Below are 22,400 nucleotides of genomic sequence, written 5' to 3' on the forward strand. Positions count from 1 at the left end.
GGTTAAATTCTAATTTTTCTGTATTGATTGAGTCTTTATGTGCGCATGGGGGATTTTAAGATTCATATGGCTCTCGTTTCTGAGAATAAGTCTGAGAATAAGTGTTTGCTCGATGTTCCAAGTTTTCGATCTGTTAAGATTAGTAGGTCTTCGTGCTATGACTTTTCAAATTGCAGGACCTAAGCTCTGGAATACCTTTCCCGTTGAAAATGTGTAAAGCTGAAGCGTTGCTTAGCTTTAGAAAGCAGTTAAAAACATTTTTAATTTTCAAAAGCGTATGAGGAGATGGGATATTTCACAGGTTTGTGAGGAAGAGGAGCAACTAAATGGCTATGCAAACAATTTTTGTTGTGATCTGCTTTGTTTTTGCTCAGAGGTTTGTGACGAATTTTATTACCGTGTAGATAACTTTGTAATCCACCAAGAATGCAGGATTGTGGGGAACACAAATCTGAAATAAATAAATAATGCAGGAATATAATTGTGATGCATTCTGTTCTAAGAACAATAAAGCAGAACTGACATCTGTTTAGTCATTATCTTGCCAATATTAATATGGACAATGCACCTGTTTATAATTTTTAGTTAATACTGTATTATCTTTATCCACAAAGACAAAAGTGTAAATATTCAATGCAATTGAATATTTACTCTGGGCAAGTCACTTAACCCTCCATTGCCCCAGGTACAAATAAGTACCTGTATACAATATGTAAGCCGCATTGAGCCTGCCATGAGTGGGAAAGCGCGGGGTACAAATGTAACAAAAATAAAATAAAAATAAAACAATTTAACCAGGCAGGAGAGGCTCCTGCCTGCTTAAATCGTCTGTGGTATTCAGTGGTACTTAACCAGACAGGCGGTTGGTGTTGATATTCAGCGGCTCTAAGCCAAAACTGGCTATTCCATAGGCAGTCTGGTGGCGGAATGGAAGCAGAGTCAGCGCTTAACCAGTTAAGTTACCCAGCTGCACACAAAGCGGTCCTCTTTGGTCAATTCAACTTATCCAGTTACGTTCCATCCGTCCACACATATCTGGATATTCAATGCCAGTGCCCAGACATGGTACAGGATCAAATGGCATAAAACTGGCAGCAGTGAAAAAAAAATTCTGACTGCCACCAGATGAATATTTACCTCAGTTTTTTATTTTCTTTGTCAACCTCACATTCAAGCACCCAAGGCCAGCAGCAGAAACACAATAATCAATTCTTACACAAAGGAAAGGACTGACAGAAATACCTTTTCATATCATGAAGCTGCTTTTTCAACCCTGTTTCTCAGCACTCCACTTTAAGAGGGTTCTGTCATCTACAACACCTTCTGACCAGAGTTCCCTCTAAACATTTCAGGAAGAATGTGATAATGACTCAGCTGTAGCAGCTTGATTCACTAAAGCTTTCCTTGAATTCCGTGTCCTTGTGAAAATAGCTTACAGAATCAAGTCCTAAGCACTTCGGAGTCATCCCTGTCTTCTGGTAGAGCCATCAAAGTGCATCTCACACGTGCTCAGTAGAGTCTCAATGCTATTTCTGGGAAATTAAGCAATGCCTCACTTTTGTAAGAGCTTGGTAAACTGAACAGGGCGGTGCATGGTGGCCCCTAAAACACACAGGATACTTGTGTTCTTAGTAACATTTAAGAATATATCTTGTTTGCACTGCAGAGAGAAATAGCAGTTTAACAATATAAGTTATAACAAAGCTATTTCAAAGCCCAAATAATTAAATTTCTAGGTAGTATCTGCAGTATGTAAATTGAGAGACACGATAAATAAATGATGCTCTAAGGAAACATTTGGCAAAACTATGAGCTGGACCTTTTACAGTTTGTTATTTCTTAGGATGAGTTTACACTAATCATCTGTTGCTGTAGTACTGATGTGCAGTGAAAGAATGGACGATGCTAGTATGAAAAACACTTTGAAAACTTCAATCCATTTTGTGGATTCAGGTTCCTAAACAACTTTGGGGTGCTCTTTTATATGGCTAATTAGGTCAAAATCCAAATAACATAATTTATATGTCCAATGATTGTTTACATACACTGATTGCTGGCTATTTTGGAATGCATGCAGACAGATCACCCCCATATTCTCACATTTAGAGCCTTCTAAATTAAATCATTTTAAAAGATTTGTACCAACAAAAATAGCCAAATATGTAGAGCTTATTTCCACCAGTTTCCCAGAAAATGCCCAGAGTTCTCCTACCCTAGTACCTTTGCTTTGGCATTGAAGTGAAAAAGCAGCAATACTTGGAAAGACATTTTCTTAACTAACTTTTTCCATTTACTGTAGTTGTCATAGCAATTAACAATTCATTTATCCTTGTAGCATTTGTTTCACCCCTGTTTGAATGGCTCTTGCTAGTGTGAATCCAAATTAAGGGGGATGTCTGTCATTGCGGCTGGCACAAAAGAAAAAATATATGTAGAACAAACATCGGGGCTGTTGAAAAGAGGGTCAGATATAAAATTCGGTTCTTCAAACAGCAGGAAGAAGCGTTGCCAGAAGGGCTGGCGAGTTCCTACCTGAACAGTAGCTGTTGCTGCTGATGGTCCTGGCAGTGCGGCCCGAGCCCGAGATGAAATCTTTATTTTCCTCTTCGGAAAAAGGAGACTCGGAAGCCGGGGACAGCTTCTGCGTGGAGAGGTATGGCCGGAGCACCAGGCGCGGGATGCGGCTGCGGGCGAAGTCCTTCTGATCGTCCGGTTGCATCGTGGAGGAAAGAGTAACACGCGTCAGTCAACATCAGCGACAGCAGAAGGCTACAGACTCCCGACCACGGGCTCGCCTCCCTCCCTCAGCCGCAAAATCCAATGAATCCACGGAAACTGGCTGACTCATTACTGAAAGGGGCCAACAGCAATAACCCGAGAGAGATCGCCGCACACTGCGGTCCCGCACCTCTCCTCCCCAAGCATAACAAGAGAACCAACTCCGCAGTTCAGCACTCCAGCCCCTCAAGCACTAACTCCACCCCGCAGCCCAGCCCGATCCCCACCTCCTCAAACCAAAACACTGCACTACCTACCTCGAAAACCCAACCCATTGAACATTATCCCCACCCACTCCGAAAACCCAACCCACTACGTTTTCATCCAAGCTGAAACCCATCCCCCTGAGCCCCACCCTCCCCAAACAACCCCTCCCATCTATCTAAGTCACTGCGCACCACCGCCACCAACCCCGAAAACCCAACCCACTGCGTGCTACCTCCACCCTCAGCTCCGCCTCCTGCCACCACCTCCGTGCTGTGTACCAATCCACACCCTCTGAAACCCAACCCTCTCAGTACTGTCTGCACCTCTCAAACCCAACCTCCAGCGCACAATCTCCGCCCTCTGTTCAACCCACTACACTGCGCATTAACCTGAACCCAGAAGAACCAAGGTCTCAATCTAACGTACCTGCTAGACCTGAACCCAACCCACACCACCCAACCGACTGCTCACTATCCCCATCCCCCTCCGAAACTTCTCAGCCTCTCCCCTAAAGCTATGTCGCTGGACACTACTATCCCTATCAAGGAGGTTTTCAAACAACCCCTGCGTCTCTGCGCTCATTCCTTAACCCATCCTCTTTTGCACTAGCTCTCAACCCCTGCAAAAACACATATTCCTCGTCCCCTTTTACTATCCCTATTTTCAAACAGCCTCTCCCAGATCACAAACACCGTCTTCTCCTGCTTTCCGTGTATCTTCTCAAAAATCGCCCCTTCCAATAGAAATAAAATATCCCCAAAACATTTGTCCGTGCCGCCACCCCACCATCCCAGAATTACAGAAAGCTACACCCGGAGGCTGGTGACACCTGTCAACTTGTTACGGGCCAATCTGGCGCCACAGAGATCGCCGCAAGATCTGAAGGGAGTGCACCCCCACCCCCGCTCAACCCCCGAACGGCCCCGTTCTCCAGCCTTACCTTGGGGTCCTGGAGGGGTCCCATTCCGGCTGGGCTCCAAGCTCTGAGGGAAAGAGGGGAAACAGTAAGAAAACGCTGCGCACAGAGAGAAAACAAATGAAGAGATGAAAAGTCAGCCCCGCACAGCACTGGGAAAAGAGGTTGGGGGGCAGGATCTTTCCTGCTGTCTTCCCTTCAGCTTGCCCCTGGGCCCTGTTGCTATCTTTATTTGTATTAATAATATTATCAACTCACCTTAATATCTTTAATATGCGTATGATGAGACGTGCACACTGCACAGCTCTCCAGTCCTGCGCAAATCGTTGTTGATGTTCTCTTTCTCTCTCCAGTCCTCCCCCCCACCAATATCATGCGTGTGTTTCATGGGCTTGCAGTTGGGGCTCCTCCCTAATTTGTCTTTAGACCTTTGACCCTTACCAAAAATAACAGAGTAGCGCTATAGAACCCGTACTGTGCAGTAGTGTGACAAATGTGGCGATGTACCTGGCTCTAGGCATTGCTAGATTTCTACAGTCAACCCATAATAATAAGATGACATCATGGATAGAGTCATCTGGACTAGTACACATGAGTTTATTTGATGTTTTCATCCCTATATTCATATCATTTGATTTGTGAATGATTATTACATTGGCGAACTCTTGCAGTCTAACGAGAGAACAAGATTCGCGCGGCGCGAGTCGTGACGCAGCTGAGCTCCCGGGGCTGCAGCGCCTTAGCAGTGTCACCATGGCAACGGAGTGGAACAGGATGCTTCACGGATCTAAGTCTTATCTCTCATCCATAAGCATAAGTGCATTAAGGAATGTCATCAAACCGGAGGCTAATACCATATATTATTTATGTGATTTGTGGAAGGAGCTGAGCAGTATCGTTAGCATCGGCTTCCTTCTATAAAATATGATTGGGGAGGGGGGGTGCGGAAGTATTTCTATACTCAGCAATAAAAGCCTGACCTAGTGTTATAAACAAGATTTCTGGATTTATTGTAGCAACCTTGGGAAGCAAATTTTTCAACAAGGACTAGAAAATTCTGCATTTTTTAAAAACTCCATAGCATCCTTCCATTCGTTTACATACCACAACATTGCTTAGTGTATTCTGAAAGTAGATTGTGAATAATAGCCTTAAGATTAAATACTGTGTTCAATAAAATATTTTTCTCACATTTGTTGCATGATTTTTGGGGCTGCCATCTCACCAGGGTCAGCTGATCAGACTGAGGTCCTGGTTAGCCCCTTTGCATTATTAAAATGAGAACTACAGCTCCATAAGAGATACACACTCGGGAACATTTTGTTTCCTGAAAATAGGCTGCCCAATTTTTGTGGCAGCTGAGCTCCATCTGTTTAGTGACACATAGATATTCCTAAACTGCAATCTGCCTACCCCTAGTTTCATAGTAATATGGTAGATGATGACATAACAAGACTATGTGACAGTCTGTCCAGTAAGTCATTCACATGCCAAGGGTATACAGTATTTCAACTGACAGCTATAGAGTGTGACTGCTTGTAAGATATTACTCGTTTATACAAGACAGTTGTCATTTTCCTTCTTTGGATTTACCCTCTTAAGAAGATGAACATGTAAGACCACTATTTAGTTTATCACTAATGCCTTTCCTTTCTCACAATTAGTATAAGTCTGGCCTCCTACATCTGTGCAGTCTTTCCATACCTTGCACTAACCCAGTTGACAAAGGGAGCATGTGGTCTGCTAAAGTGACCTAACTATGCTTCTCTGCTAGGACATGTACTTATTACCCTAGTTGCTAGTTAATTCTATAATTAAAACCAATGCTGGACTTTGAGGGGTGGGGTCAGTGGTGTGCTGGTAAATGTTTAAAATGCCATAAATAAGTAAATACATATAAACTTTTAATGTTGAGCACCTGATTCTCAAAGTAAACATATTCCAAACACTATAATGAAAATAAAATGATTTTTTTCTTTGATGTCTGGTGACTGTTTTTCTGATCATGCTGGCCCAGTATCCGATTCTGCTGCTATCTGTCCTCTTAACTCCGTTTCCAGGGCTTCCTTTCTATTTATTTCCTTCCTTTCCTCCTTTCTTCTTCATTTCTGGTCCTCAGCTTCTGCCTATTTTCTTCATCCATGTGCAGTTTTTCTCCTCTCTTCCTTTTCCCTCATCTCATCTCCTTCCTCACTCTTCCCTTCCCCCCATCCATGTCCAGCATTTCTTCTCTCTCCCCTCCTCTCCCCTGCCCGCCATCCACCCATGTCCAGCGACCCTTCTCTCCCCTGCCCTCCATCCACCCATGTCCAGCAGTGACCCTCCTCTCCCCTGCCCTGCATGCACCCATGTCCAGCAGTGGCCCTCCTCTCCTCTGCCCTGCATGTACCCATACTCAGGCAGTGACCCTCCTTTCCCCTGCCATCCACCCATGTCCAGCAGTGACCCTCCTCTCCCCTGCATGCACCCATACCCGCAGCGACCCTTCTCTTCCCTCATCCACAAATGCCCAGCCACCCCCTCCCGAGTTGTTCCACAAATTCTCCTCCCTCCCTCCGGATCCGGTCCCTCACCGACTCCTTGCCCTTCACATTCTTCAGGGCAGGCAGTCTTGCCTGCCCGCTACCAGCGCTGACTCTCCTCCTCTGCCAGTTCGCGCTTCAAAATGGCCACCGAGACTTCAGCAGAAGTCTCGCGAGGCCGCCTCTGGAAGTCTCGGTGGCCATTTTTAAAGCGCAAATCGGCAGCGGGGGAGAATAAACCTTTGAATTCTATATAGCATGACTTAAGTTGCGCATGCAAATCCAGTTATATTCTGGATTTGCATGTGCAACTTAGTTAATAAGCCAATCAGCATCAATAATTGCCAATTAACAAGCAATTATTGACATTAATTAGCATTAATTAGAATTTATGCACAGAACTGTCTAAGCAGAGCCTGATTAAGACGTAGTCAAGAATCAAATCCAAGATGGCGACGTTGTGAATTCAATCACCAGACGCGCTACTACCTACCTCCGTTAGACGCTGAGGGAGGTGTTTTGCCGGTCGTCAGTGATGGGCAAACGGAGAGGCAAAGTCAGGGAGGTTCCCTCTACCCCTGGCGAAACCCCCCAACTTCAGCAGGCAACGCTGGAACGGTATGGAATCGCGTCGGGTCCCGAGATGGTGTCAACTCCCGCTGCCGGAGCTAGCGCGCTGACGCTAGCCAACAGTATAGATGGGGTTTCTCTGAGCCCCGTCGAACGTGCGGCTCCCCCGCAACCCGGACGAGGAAGTATTCCTTCAAGTCCTGCCACACTACTCCCAGGAGGAGAATGGAGTGAACGGAGAGGGAACTTGTTGGAAACAGAAGGAAAACTGGACGCCAACAACCTGGGTGAACCAACTTTTTCTAGCCCTGTAATAAGATCTAAAACAGTGAGTACTTTGGACCAGGTTGTTAGAGCCCCCCTCCCGGATTTTTTAGCGGGACAGACGGAAAAACCAGCTGTAGTGACCTTAGAGTCACTGTGGGACTTAACTTCCAACATGCACTCCTCACTACAAACTTTGGTAAAAAAAATACTGAGACAATTAAGACTTTGGCTGAGACTGCGTTGGCACAATTGCAAACTAATGATCTCCATACCATTGAAGTTAAAGCTCTGACTGAAAGAACTGAGAAAGTTGAGCTTATGGGACAAGCTTTTCTAAAGGATAAGAACTTTACTTCAAGGCGATTGGAGTATTTAGAAAACCAATCTAAAAGATTGAACTTACGTTTTACAAATTGTCCTAAATCACCGCTAGTTACTCCATTGCAAATGGTTAGGAAATACCTTATTGAGATATTAGGTATGTCTGAGAACTCATTGCCTCCAATAACCCGGGCTTTTTATTTGCAAACAAACACTAAAGAAGTTAAGGAAAAATTGCAAACCCAGAAAGAGGAGGCAATGAATCTCACCACTTTTCTTGAATCCTCACTTGAGGTGATAACTCAAAGAATAACCTTGTTAACTACCTTTGCACTGGAATTAGATAGGGACGCAGTGCTCAGACTCTCTCTTAGACATCTAGATTCTTTGTTCTTGGGTTCAAAGATACGAGTGTACCCGGATTTATCAAGGGACACACAAAAGAGACGCAGGATGTTTTTAACCCTGCGTCCTAGGGTGCTTGCTATAGGTGCTAATTTCCTGTTAAGATTTCCCTGTATATGTAGAGTATTGCACCAGTCTAAATCTTACCAGTTCTTTGAACCCAGTCAGTTAGAGGATTTCCTGATAAGTAGAGAGGAGGTTAATGTGGTAACATGGTCACATAAGTAATACTGTATGACAGCTTGGAGTGACCACTTGGGACAAGATGTTTTCCTTAATTTAGTTTTTCCCTTTGTTTAATTTCTTTTTCTTGGATCATTTCTTTAATAATATTGTGGTCGATGAAATGAAACCTTAGATTTGAATTTACTTTTTGCTTTTTATGATATTACATATATATGTAAACACTCATAAGAGTTATTATGATTGTTAAAAATTAATAAAGAGAATTAAAAAAAAAAAAAAAAAAGACATAGTCAAACTAGGATGTGCTTCAGGCCCAAAAGTTTAGGGAGGCCCTGTCAGATGTGCTCAAGATTCAGGAGGCTAGGATTGCCAACTACCTGGACTTTTTCAGGATTCTAAAAAATTTGTAAATTACCTGTCTCAAAACCAGAAGGATGGCCAAGGTTGTGGATATTTTTCAGAGTTTAACCCACTACAGCTCTCCATTCTCCCCCCTTCCAGTGCACAGACTGTGGTAGGATCCAGCCAATGGGAAGGCTTTTAGTTGCAACTTGCAGGAAGGAGGGAGCCTCAGGGAGGGTCAGTGTTGCCAGGTGGGCGGTTTTACCGCCCAATTGGGCGGTTTTCCGCGACCCGCCGCGGGAAATTTTTGCCCGCGGCGGGTTGCGGTTTTTTGGGCTGTTTTTGGGCTTCAGGGCGGTTTTTTTCGGCCGCGGGGGGCGGGGTTAGTGACGTTTTTTGGGCGGGGTTAGTGACGTTTTGGGCGGGGTTAGTGACGTGGGAGGCGGGGCCGATGACGGGGAGGCGGGGCCGGTGACGTGGGAGGCGGGGCCGATGACGGGGAGGCGGGGCCGGTGACGTGGGAGGCGGGGCCGATGACGGGGAGGCGGGGCCGGTGACGGCGGGGGCGGGGTTGATGACGGCGGGGGCGGGGTGATGACGCGGGGGTGGGGGTGTTAGGGGCGGGGTTTGTGTTTGGGCGGGTTTTGGGCTGGTTTTGGGGCTGGATTGGGCTGGCAAAAAATTTTCCACCTGGCAACCCTGGGGAGGGTGTTGAGCTGCCTGCAAGGGCTGTGTGGGGGAAAGCAGTGAGCTCTGCACAGGCCATGTGTTTGGAGAGCATCAGTGGAATTAATGTAATTTCTGGGGCTGGGGGTAAATACTGTTGAAGAGGAGTAGGACTGAAGAATGGGGGAAAGTGTGAAGGGTCTGCTGTTAGCTGAGGAAAAGAACTTGCAGCAAATGTCTGCATGATGGTGGACCTGGTGAGGGAGTGGGGGCACTGCCTGAATGAGCACGAGGAGCAGGAAATGACTAGAAAAGAGAACTAGCTAGAGAGTGCATGCATGCGTGTATGTTTCTGTGTCTTTAGTGAGGACATAAATAAAGCTTCCCTTTGAAAATCTGGGCTGGAATGAAGTTCACTAGTATGGATATACCTTTGCACATATTACGTGAAGGGAAGTTTTCAGACTAGGGAATTTATTTGGGCAAATTCCTGTGAACACTATCCTAATATTGCCTCCATTCTGCTTATATCTTTTCAGAAGCCAATTCAATACAAAATGGTAGATAGTTGCTACTTGATTGTATAACTGGTGTATTTTAAGGGGAAAGTCTCATACTGTCACAGGGATATCTTGTATTATACACCCGCCTTACGGTTGAAACCCTTCACATGACTGTTTTAATCACAGACAAAAAACCCCTTCCTTCCAAATGTGTGCTGAAAATTTGTGAACACCCACTAATCGTGTTTCTATTTGTTTTTTTGTATTTTTTGCTATCTTTCTTTATAATTATTTCTGATTACTATCGTGCACACATACTGCAAATTCTTCACCTCATAGTGCTAACCATGGCAGGCTTAAAGTGATCACTTATCTGAATATTCTGATGTGCTTTGAACTCACTGGATCCTGACAGGTACCTTTGTCAAGCTTTGTCAAGGGATCTTCAGTAGCACCGGATATCAACTGGACCACGTGATATCCGGTGCTGAAGATCACTTGACAAAGCTCGAAAGTGAAACAGGCACCTGTCGGGGTCCAGTGAGTTCAAAGCACATCAGAATATTCAGATAAGTGATCACTTTAAGCCTGCCATGGTTAGCACTATGAGGTGAAGAATTTGCAGTATGTGTGCACGATAGTAATCAGAAATAATTATAAAGAAAGATAGCAAAAAATACAAAAAAAACAAATAGAAACACGATTAGTGGGTGTTCACAAATTTTCAGCACACATTTGGAAGGAAGGGGTTTTTGTCTGTGATTAAAACAGTCATGTGAAGGGTTTCAACCGTAAGGCGGGTGTATAAAACAAGATATCCCTGTGACAGTATGAGACTTTCTCCTTAAAATACACCAGTTGTACACTCAAGTAGCAACTATCTACCATTTTGTTTTGAATTAGCTTCAGATTGAAGTAGATTAGTGTTGCAAACAGTTTGGCAGTATGTCCTGTTGTTGAATACTTAAGACGAGCCCTGAAGTGCCGTCGCATTGCCCGCATGAGCTCTGGCCACTCCTGCCTCACACGGCGGAACCTCCTCCTCAGGGACTCGAGGTCCCGGTGAACCCCGAAGCGTCTGTAAGATATAAGTTTGTAGAGCAGGAGTCAGGGGATGGTCCTTCTTGCCCTCTGCACACACATTCATTTGTTATTCAAATAGCAGAGAGAGGGTCAACACTGTTGGGGGGGGGGGTGGACCACCTCCATTGGTCCAGATTCATAGGAGCCACCTTTTTAAAATTTTTGGGGGTGCTACTCCCAGTGGAGATCACCCCTCCCTGGATACATACAAGGCATGTATTCTATATTGGGGGTGCTCAAGCACCCACAGCAGCCACCGAGTTGGCTCCTATGCAGATGATGCCATAGAGGTGGCCATGAGGCCAGAAAGTACCGTTTGTATGCATTATAATTTATGTTTGTAAAACTACTTTATATGTGTTATCATTACCATATTATCAAGTATGCTATACGTTTAATTGGTATAATGTTTCCACTATTCCGATGTGTTGTAAGCCACATAGAGCCAGCAAAGAGGGGTGGGAAAATGTGGGGTTCACAGGCAAGAAATAATTAAATAATGAAATACATTATTGTAGGGATGTGGGAATGGTCGTCCTTTCAAGGACATACATTTTATTAGCGATTGTGCATGTACCCATATTACTCATTATCCTTGCATGCACACTCCAGCTACTGGTTACATTGATGACGGAGCTGTTATATGTGTAGGTACAGGAGGGGGGGGGTGTGGGCCAAACACTTACTTTCAAGCCTGTCCCTAATGCGGGACCAGGCTCTCATGGCCTGGAGCCTGGGGGGGCAGGTGGTGGTGCGTGATAAAGAGCCGATGGCGGTGCCTTAGGCACAGCCGCACCAGCAGCAGGCTCTCCTCGTGCCCGAAGTTTGGCTCACGGTGCGCCATTTTTTCAGGCGTTGGAAAAACAAGTGCCTTATATAGACATCCTGGCGTGACGGATGTCGTTTCGTGCACAGCTCCATATATGGCTGACCATCCCATATATGGCCCTATCAGCACGTGGATGCCATCGTAACCATAGACGTCTTTGACGTGCATGCCTGGTTGTTATGTGTACAGAACTTGCCTTATATAGATGAGTATGAAGCACCCGACCCTTTTCACATACACACAATATGCATATAGCTGCATGTTCAGTAGATGTACAGTGCATGCAGTTCCAGACATCGAGATAGGGCACATTTGAGGAATATATTGGTGGAGTAGCATGATCTTTCTGTAGTTGACGTGTATAAACGTTCCTCATATTTTCCCGTACCTGGATGTCCAGAACAGCATGTACTGTACTTGCGGTACACCTATGTATATTCTTTTACACACTTTCTGATTTGGTCGTTTGCACCTGCGATAATCAAACTTGTTAGGGCGCGCTATTTAGTCACGCTTATGCGCTCCTCATTTGATCGTTTTGCAACAGGGATAATCGATTATCGAAAAACGCCCATACTATTTTTCGATTATACATGCCTGATTTTGGACGTTTTCGTAAGGACGTCCTAATGCTAAGTAGTAGTAGTAGTAGTAGTAATGCGTATTTGGACGACCTTTTGATTATGCCCCACCATGATATGCAAAACTCTAGCGAACAATTTTGAAGAAAATGGTGCTTCTATTATGCTGTGGAGAAAAGCCCTCAGAAACCGTAGGCAGCCTGCCTGAGGTTTTGAGTGTGATTACGAATAAACAATTTATCTGTACTCGCACTCAGATTCTATCATCGGGCATAAAAACTCCACAAAGCTTTCTGGAGGCATTCCAATATAGAATTCAGCCAAACCGCACCTAATTTAGGCACCAGCATTTTTACCATCTTATAGTAAGCGTAATTGTTGACACCTAAAGTTAGGCATGGTTTATGCCCTAAGCACTATTCTATAAAGGATTCTATTCCATTATGGAATAGCACTCAGTATATAAAAATTTCAGCACCAATTTGTAGGTGCCACATTTAGAATTTACCCCATAGGGTCCACAATTTTGGGAAAAGTTTACACTCTTTTGGAAAAGTGCTAATTCCCCCTCCCCCCCCCAAAAAAATATTGTTTTGTTTTCCTGTGGATTTTTAGCAAAAAAAAAAACCCAGCACAAAACAACATGAGATATGTCATTTCAAACAAATGCAGAAACCTAATAAAATATATCTGGTGGAAATGAGACCTCCATTTTAGAACATTAGAACATAAGCATTGCCATACTGGGACAGACCAAAGGTCCATCAAGCCTACTATCCTGTTTCCAACAGTGGCCAATCCAGGTCACAAGTACCTGGCAAGATCCCAGAAAAACAAAACAGATTTTATACTGCTTATCCTAGAATATGCAGTGGATTTTCTCAAGTCCATCTTAATAATGGCTTATGGAATTTTCTTTTAGGAAATTATCCAAATCTTTTAAAAACTCCGCTAAGCTAACTGCTTTTATCACATTCTCTGGCAATGAATTCCAGAGTTTAATTACTCATTGAATGAAGAAATATTTTCTCTGATTCATTTTAAATGTACTACTTACTAGCTTCTTTGCGTGCCTCCTAGTCCTAGTATTTTTGGAAAGAGTAAACAAGTGATTCACATCTACATGTTCCATTCCACTCAGTATTTTATACATTTCTATCATATCTCTCCTCAGCATTCTCTTCTCCAAGCTGAAGAGCCCTAGCCGCTTTAGCCTTTCCTCATAGGGAAGTCTTCCCATCCCCTTTATCATTTTCGTCGCCCTTCTCTGTACCTTTTCTAATTCCACTATATTTTTTTTAGATGCGGTGACTAGAACTGCACACAGTATTCAAAGTGTGGTCATACAATGGAGCGATACAAAGGCATTATAACATTCTTAGTTTTGTTTCAATTCATTTCCTACTTATTCCTCTAACATTCTATTTGCTTTCTTACTTAGCCGCTGCTTCACATTGAGTAGAGGGTTTCAACATATCATCAACGATGACTCCTAGATCCTTTTCCTGGGCAGTGATTCCTAATGTGGAACCTTGCATCACGTAACTATTGTTTGGGTTCTTTCCCACATGCATCACTATGCGCTTGCTCACATTAAAAGTCATCAGCCATTTGGATGCCCAGTCTCCCATTCTTGTAAGGTCCTCTTGGAAATTTTCACAATCCTCTTGAGATTTAACAACTTTGAATAACTTTGTGTCATTGGGGAGGGAACCTCACCCCAGCATATAACACGTCCCAGGCCTCTCACCCCCCCCAAATACAAAGCACTGCCCTCCCAAACACAAAGCGCCCCCCCAAATAAACTAAAATACCATGGTGGTCCGTGGACCCCTCACAGCCCCCCGCTTGCCTTGGTGGTCTAGCGGTGGGGTCCCCCTCCCTTCATTCCTCACTGACTCCAACCCCCTCCCCTCATACCTCAGTATAGAAGAGGGAGGGACTAGTGCTCCCTTCCTCCTCTGGACACCACCTGAAAATGGTGGCACCTGTCCTCTCCTGTGCATCCTGGAATGCACTGAGTTGGGCTTAACTTCCATATAAAGCAAATAACACCCCATATCCCCCTTCAGATAGCGGATAGGGTTGTTATTGTGTAAACAGAGTTTCCTGGTCGACACTAAATTCGGACATTTGGGAGTCACTTGCTATACAGTAATTGAAATTCTGGAACGCATTAAATGTAATCAATATTCAAAACAGGCTGGGAGGTAAAAGTTGCTCACAGAAATTGCTTGAAATCATTTGATTTAGAGTTGGAGAATTCCGGTGGCTCCTATCACCTGCTGGGGGGAAACTAAACCATAAGAAATTCCAAAAGTATTAATTAGTGAGTTAAGTACATCAGAATGTTCAAACGGTACCTGGTACACAATACAAAACTGAAGTGAAGTTTTGAATGATCCAGAATAAGGTTAGAGATTTAAATGATACTGAAATTCCCAGGTAATTTACTAGGAAAACAAAAGGAATTAGTTCTGTTTATTTACAAGGAAAATTTTGTTTTAGAATAAAGGAATTCTCTACTAACTAGACCTATTAGAAGTTGTTTCGTCATAGCACTTTTTGGTGGGAACTAAGCTGGTGGGGAAAGGATGGCAATTATGTAGGGTAAAATGAATCAGAACTGAATACTAATACCCTTTTTCTCATACATGTTCTGAATAAAGAGAATACTTGTTGTTTATATAACTGTGATTTTGATTACTGTTTGACAGAAAGCTTTGCTCACCCCTTTGTGACAAAAGACGCCGAGGGAATTTTGAAATGGAGCCTCTCCTCTCTCTACAAACCTCCATAGTGCTTTGCTACACTGACCTTATTTGTGTCTGTACAGTGAAACATCTTCTATTTCTTTTATTTGGGTCTAAGCAAGCAGCAGAAGGCATAGGAGCAAGTTCCATTCATCCTTAGTCAGCAGCAATTGAGCATGGGAGCAAGCTCAGCCCACCCTTTGTGCTGAAAGACTCCATGGGAATTTCCTGCGGGCAGCCAGTGGTGTGCCACCACTCGACATGCAGATTAGGGCACAAGGCAAAGGCACGCATCTAGTATAACACCTTTGTGCAGCAATTTTGAGCAGCACTTTGTCTTTACTGCAGGCCTTATTCCTCTTCTTCCTTAAGTAGTACAAGTACAACATTCAGATGTTTAGTATTTTAACTGCGATGGTTGCCAAATGCAGATTTATAGCAAAATGTGTTGATTTTATATGATTCTGATCCTGGCTTTGGGTGGGTAGATGGGGTCATTTAAGAAGGAGCGAGTACTGATATTTGTCTCTATTTCCTCTAACTATCTTTGGCCATGGCATCCAAACTATAAAAATACATCTACGAAAACCAAAAATTCGATAGACTGTCTGCTTTCATGCCCTAGAGCCATACCAGTACATACTGGGGTCAGAAGGGATAAATTCAGACAAAAGAGAGAATGGATAAAATTTTAAAATCTTATCAGGATCTGTTTTAAAATTACTAGTCTTTATTACCACCTCCCCAAATTAGTAATAACCAGCCACCCGCAATTAGAGAGATAAAGACTATAAAGGCCACGCGTATGAGAAAAGCAATTCTTTAATTACTTACCAAGATACAGATACAAATCAGTATTTTCTCATATGGGAAAGCAGCACTGTTACATAGGAATGTAATCTGTGACTGTCTCTTCCAACGTATTGCTCTGGTACAAGCTGTTTTATACTTTTTGTGTTAAGCATGCTTCACATTACTCAGCACTTATCTTCCTCAGAGATCATTCTGTTCTCTGTTCTCACCATCTATTTTCCCTTAAGTTGCTAAATCACATTCTTCTGTCCATCCATAATTGCACCTTTCCCATGCCATCTTGCCCGTAAGGAATCATAATAGATCATAAATTCCTGAATTTACACAGGCTCATGTTGTTTAATAAATTACAGGGCATCTCAATCTCTGATAGATTCCAGAGTCTCACCACCGCTTGTCAGCCTGTACCCTTTTGACCTGTGCTGACCTGTGCTCCTGAGTCTACAGATCCCCTGCAGACAAATTAAAGATTCCCACTGGATTATGAGTCACAGAATGTGTGTATTTCAATGCCAGGTCAGTATGTGGGAAGGCCCATATAGTCAGAGAATTTACAGGCATATCTATCCACAGTTTGGCTTTTATAATGGAACATTGATTCCTGATCTCAACTCGCCTTATATGTTGTCTATTTGTCCTGCTGGTTACAATACTATAACTGCCTAAGACAGAAGGGAGGGGAGTTTGTCTTGGTTTATAGAGCTTTTTTGACATCAACTTAATAGCCATTGTGATGACAATTTAGAAATTATGATTTGTCAATTTATGAATGTCTAAGAAGGGTACTTTAGGGTTAGTGTTGATATATAGACTACTTAAATATTGGCAAACTATCCAGCAAAGTTATTTGAAAATGTATGTTTTGTACTACACAATTTACAGAATTTATTGGGATTTATTTACTGCCTTTCAAAAGAATTCACTCAAGGCGGTGTACAGTAAGAATAGACCAAACATGAGCAATAGGCAATTACAGCAGTAAAATATTCAAATAACATACAAAGTATAGCATGGTACACCACTTACAATGTCAACATAATACATATAGAACATTATAATTGATAGTGAAGGGTAAAGCAAAGGTGTTAACATATAGATAGGTAAGAGAGTAAGAAGAGTTACAAAGTAAGGTAAGGTGATTTAAAGAAAGTTGCACATGAGGTCAGAGAAATAGTTAAATTTATCTCAGCTAGGGTAGGAGTGCATAAACATGCCCTGCTGCAGTATGATTGCAGTAGATTGGTACTACTAGGGGATTTGAATTTACATTTAGAAGACTCTTCCAGATGTGGTGAATTTTGTTTTTATTTTTTTACAGTTTTTGGAGTCCTTAAATCTGGTTCTGGACCCTCTGTCAGGGCTGCTGAGAGACACAGCCAGACCCAGGGCAGTACTGGACCACCACAAATGGTGCACACCCCCCTGGGCTGGCATGATGCTTCCCCCTGCCTCCTGCACCTTTCTGTCCTCTCCTGCTTCAGTGCTCCTGTGTGCCAGGAGGAGTCGGGACCTGGATGATTGCATTAAATGCGATATCATGTTATTATAATTATCCGCGTCCTGGGCGGCATGCAGAAGCAGGAGAGGACAGACCCTGAAGCAGGCAGGAAGAAGCTTGCCAGCACCGGGCATGAGCCCGGGCTCCCCCTTGGAGGCCGGACCCAGGGAATTTTGACCCCCTCTCGGTGCCCTGCCCTCTGTTATCTACACAACAAAGGGTCACAAATTGGGATTTTGTGGGCTCATTCCAGAGATTATAGTTTTATAGCACTACACCATCTAAAATTGGAACCATTGATATGGTCACATCATTTCTTTCTTTCTTTTTACTAATTTTTTAAAAAAATTTACAAGCACGTTCTGGTAAGAGAAGTTAGTTAAATTTAATGAAAGAAGAGTGGACCCACTACTTTCTGGAAGAAGTTTCACGTAAGTTATGGTCAAAACGCTAAAAATTATCAAGGGATGCTGCAATCTGTAAGACCTTGGATGATCTACACCTTTGAAGTAAAAAAAGGTAAAAAGGGAAAAAGTTAGGTATAGTGAGTCACTTACCAACAAACACGAAAACGACTATGTAGAATGCTGGAATGAGCTTGGAGAAAAACCAATGTTAGCCAATCCTATATGGTCTGGAGGAGAGAAGTTAAGAATTATAGGAATCAGCAGACATGAAAAAGATGTTTTTTTGGTCAAGAAAAGAGAAATTCTAAAAACACCTCAAAACCCTTTTTAAAAAGGTTGAAGGTCTAACTAATGCAACCCAATTCTTGCAATTCCTGAAGTGTCACAACCAAGCGCCGAAGACCTGCGACAACATTTCCAGACTATGTGAAAAAAATTAGTGGCTCTTTTGCCGAGTTAATTTAGATAATTTGGTAGAGTTAGTTCCAAACTAAAAAAGAAAAGAAGATATTCCAGTGGACAGAATAAAGGGAAAATTTTGAGGAAGTCTCTTCCATTACAGTCTCAAAGACTCTTGCTAAACTTAAAAAACAAATCATGCTTTTTAGATATATGTCCATCATATTTGTCAGTCAGTGGGATTACTGTGTTATCATATGCAGATGATATCGCCCTTTTATGCCTGGTGTTGGAAAGATTTGAGGACAGGTTGAGATTCCATTAGACACCATATTCTGTTATAGAGGGTTGGGCTACAAAATATGTCCTGAAGTTAAACAAACAAAAAATGTAATACTCTGGTTTGGTGATGTTAGTATACGTCCAGTGATGTCAATAACACTGAACAAGGAGAAAATTTTAAAAACAGATTCATTCGAAAGTATTAGGTGTAATCCTAGACTCACCTAAGATTTGATAGACTAATTAATTCCCTTAGTAAAAATGCTAATCTTAGAGCAATTAAGAGGAATTAGATTGTTTTTTCACCAGGCAGTTTTGTTACCCTCAACTAGACTATTGGCAACTTGCCATAGCAGAGCTCCGTTCGGTGTCTAAGGATTTCCCACCGACCCAGAATATCAATGTGCAGGCAATGGAGGGTTAAGTGACTTGTGCATCAAAATTCATTATCAAAATTCAAAAGATATTAAAAAAATCATGTAGTGATTTAAAACACCAAAGAAACCAGCACGTATGTTGAACGGGCCATGATTTCACCTTCCTTCTTCAGGAACTCTGCTTCTTGTCACCACTTCATACTCTGCAATAAAAGAGCCTCATTAACTCAACCGAACTTTACGCCTTAGATTTCATACCCTGTGGTTCACATACTTTCAACTGAACTAAATCGTACTTCAAAATGGCGCTTGTACATCACACGCCAAGTTGTCCATTTAAACTCTGCTGTTACTTCATATCCTGTTAGTGGAGGAGTGGCCTAGTGGTTAGGTGGTGAGACTTGGTCCTGTGGAACTGAGGAACTGAGTTATAATTCCTCACTTCAGGCACAGGCAGCTCCTTGTGACTCTGGGCAAGTCACTTAGCCCTCCATTGCCCATGTAAGCCGCATTGAGCCTGCCATGAGTGGGAAAGCGCGGGGTACAAATGTAACAAAAATAAAATCATCAAAAATATTGAAAAAACCTTGCATGAACAGTGCGTAGCTACAGGTGGGCCTGGTGGCTGGTGCCCACCCACATTATGGCTCAGGCCCATCCAACAGTAGCACAACGTTTAGCGGTAGCTGTTGGGGATCCCAAGCTCTGCTAGCTGAAGACTTCCCCCTGATGGTAACAAAACTCTGCTATCCACGATACTGGAACCTGCGAAGCTCATTTTCAGCGCATGCCTGCTGCAGACTGCCAAGGTGGAAAGAAGCATTTTCCCACCAACTGAGATATTTTTTTTGGTGTCTGTGGGTGGGGGTGGGGGGGGGGAGAACACTTGGTGTCCATCCACTTCTTGCCTAGGCCCACCCAAAATCTGCTGTCTGCTACGCCCCTGAATAATCAGTAAAACACATGCCGGTCAATCATGATGTTTAAACCCAATGGTTCTAAAGTTTTCAACTGGAAAATCATTTAGCCTTACTCCATTGCAGTTTTAACTTCTGGTCCCCCCTTTGACAGCTTTTATATTGTCCAAATGCAACATCTCAGTTTCTAAACTGTGCATCTCAAGGATCCATGTTCCACTAAAGGTTCTTTCTTATCCATTCTCCTTATGTTAGATCTGTGTTCATACATTGCATTTTAAAGAGTCTAGTGGTCATGTCTACATACAACTTCTTTCAGTGTCATACAATTCTATGTCCACATCCAAATAATGGATTTTGAAAGGAATGTTGTTCTGTGAACTGAATGTTCTCTTCACATCCATTAAGCCATACTACAAACTTTTGTAATTCCTTCTGGGGGTGCTTCCCAAAGCATAAAACATCAGCAATAAACCTCCACGAGCAGGCTATTTGATCCTTGAATGGCCCAGATGACCAGTGTGGTTGTGGAAATTCATAGTAGTTCAGGTTTAAGACATCAGGAACTACCACATCATCCCATGTCGACAATCCCATATTTTCTATAAAGGATTTTATCCTTTAACTCTAACCTGTCTTTATGTTTCCATAACTTTCTCATCAGGCTCAGTTAGCTTTAGATCCACAGTTTGTTTGGATTCTAAGTAACTGAATTATAATATTTAGCACATCATCTATGCGCTGCGCTGCCACTGCACTGCACTCAAGCTCTCCTCATCTAATGGTTGACTATATTGTGTGTTTGATTTTGTACACCCAAGAGCTCCCACAAAAAGTTTCTTATCGAGGTAAAATTTTTGAAGTAGTTTAGTTTCAGAAAATCTTTCTCTGCATTCTTCCTCACTTCTAATTCCTCATTCTCTGGTAAACGGGAAAGTGTATCTATGTTCTGATTACGATGCCTAGGTTTATATTCCACCATGAATTCCAGTTCCACCATTTTCCCCATATGCTGCACCCATCTATCTCTATGGTGTAGCCTATACTGAAGAAGCTGGTGAGGTATCTCTTAATAATTCTTGTGGGCATCATTGATCAGCTTTTCACAGACGGACCTTTCTGTCTGTCAAGCAAACCTGATGCCTTGTGAATCCATCTTTGACCCATGTCTGTCACATGCCTACTGTCTCACTGACCATCACCTGAGGATATTCATAGCTAAGGACATTTTAGGCATAGCAAACTAGCCATGTACCTGTGGCACAATTATTTAGGGTGATGTCCTCTTGGATGTGCCAATTCCATGGCACTTATGGTTGATTAAGCTGCTGTAAGTGGGTGTGTGTGTGTGTGTATCTTTGTCTTGGAGTCACCAAAGGGGTTAATGTGCCTTGAAAAGTGAAATGTGGCCTTGTCAGTTCATTTGAATGCACTCATCCCATTACAAGCCATGATGGAATTATTTGACTATTGGCCTTCCCAGCTATATAGCTATCATGCATTTCAAAGGACTAAGTACACATGAAAAAAAAAACCTTACATAACACCTAAAGTGTGTTTGGTGATGTGATCCATCCTTCTTAAAAGATCACACACATCTTATAAATCAGTCTTATAACAGAAACTGCTGTTACTTAATTTACATTTCAAGGCTTATTAAGCAGCTTTCATTATGAGCATAGAATCATAACCAATTCTGAACTAAAAATCATTATCTCTTGAGGAAAGGTGTGTAGCCAATTGTTCCGCTAATCAAGGTTAATCGAAAGTTGCACAGTAACTATAATCAGTGACAAAACAGAGGAAAAATTGATAATACCCATCTAATGGTGACATCTAGTGGCAATAAAGAGTTGAGACATTAAAAAGGAGATAGAGCAGCTTTTAAACTAAAAACTGGGGGAAAGGCCGACATGGTTCGGAACAAGGTATTTTCAAAGATATCAGCAAAACGGGGAAGATAGGGTATCCCAATAGAGAGGTTGCAATAGAGAACATAGTAGACCATAAGGGGCATAATCCGAAAGGGGCGCCCAAAATTTCCTGAGGACTTCCCGGCGAAGGAGCGGGAAACCCGAATTATCAAAACAAGATGGGCGTCCATCTTTCATTTTGATAATACGGTTGGGGGCACCCAAATCGCCAAATTTAGGTCAACCTTAGAGATGGTCGTCCCCGATTTTCGGCCATAATGGAAACCGAGGACGCCTATCTCAGAAACAACCAAATCCAAGCCATTTGGTCGTGGGAGGAGTCAGAATTCGTAGTGCACTGGTCCCCCTGACATGCCAGGACACCAACCGGGCACCCTAGGGGGCATTGCTCCTAGGTGCATAGCTCCCTTACCTTGTGTGCTGAGCCCTTAACCCCCCCCCCAAAAAAAAAATCCCACTCCCCACAACTGTACACCACTACCATAGCCCTAAGGGGTAAAGGGGGGCACCTACAAGTGGGTACAGTGGGTTTCTGGTGGGTTCTGAAAGGCTCACATTTACCACCACAAGTGTAACAGGTAGGGGGGAAGGGCCTGTGTCTGCCTGCCTGAAATGCACTCCACCCACTAAACCTGCTCCAGGGACCTGCATTCTCCTGTCATGGAGCTGGGTATGACATTTGAGGCTGGCAAAAAATATTTAAAAAAGTTTTTTTGAGGGTGGGAGGGGGTTAGTAAGGGTACGTCATCCCGATTCCCTCCGGTGGTCATCTGGTCAGTTCGGGCACCTTTTTGAGGCTTGGTCGTAAGAAACAATGGACCAAGTAAGTCGCCCAAGTGCTCAT

At 43.0% G+C, this 22,400-nt stretch overlaps 1 protein-coding gene across 1 annotated transcript in view; it reads right to left on the reverse strand.

The window, feature by feature from the left end:
- Nucleotides 1-4,228, reverse strand: part of SYBU (syntabulin) — a 109,863-nt gene extending 105,635 nt beyond the window's left edge. The window contains exons 1-3 of the mRNA XM_030218227.1: nucleotides 4,160-4,228; nucleotides 3,926-3,968; nucleotides 2,533-2,701 (exon numbers count right to left, since the gene is read on the reverse strand). Of these exons, the coding sequence (XP_030074087.1) occupies nucleotides 2,533-2,701; nucleotides 3,926-3,949 (193 nt within the window). The 5' untranslated portion in view covers nucleotides 3,950-3,968; nucleotides 4,160-4,228. The remainder of the gene's footprint in view (nucleotides 1-2,532; nucleotides 2,702-3,925; nucleotides 3,969-4,159) is intronic.
- Between the last annotated feature and the right edge of the window lie 18,172 nt (nucleotides 4,229-22,400).

The sequence above is a fragment of the Microcaecilia unicolor genome, chromosome 1 (assembly GCF_901765095.1).
Source record: "Microcaecilia unicolor chromosome 1, aMicUni1.1, whole genome shotgun sequence".
NCBI classification, from domain to species: domain Eukaryota; kingdom Metazoa; phylum Chordata; class Amphibia; order Gymnophiona; family Siphonopidae; genus Microcaecilia; species Microcaecilia unicolor.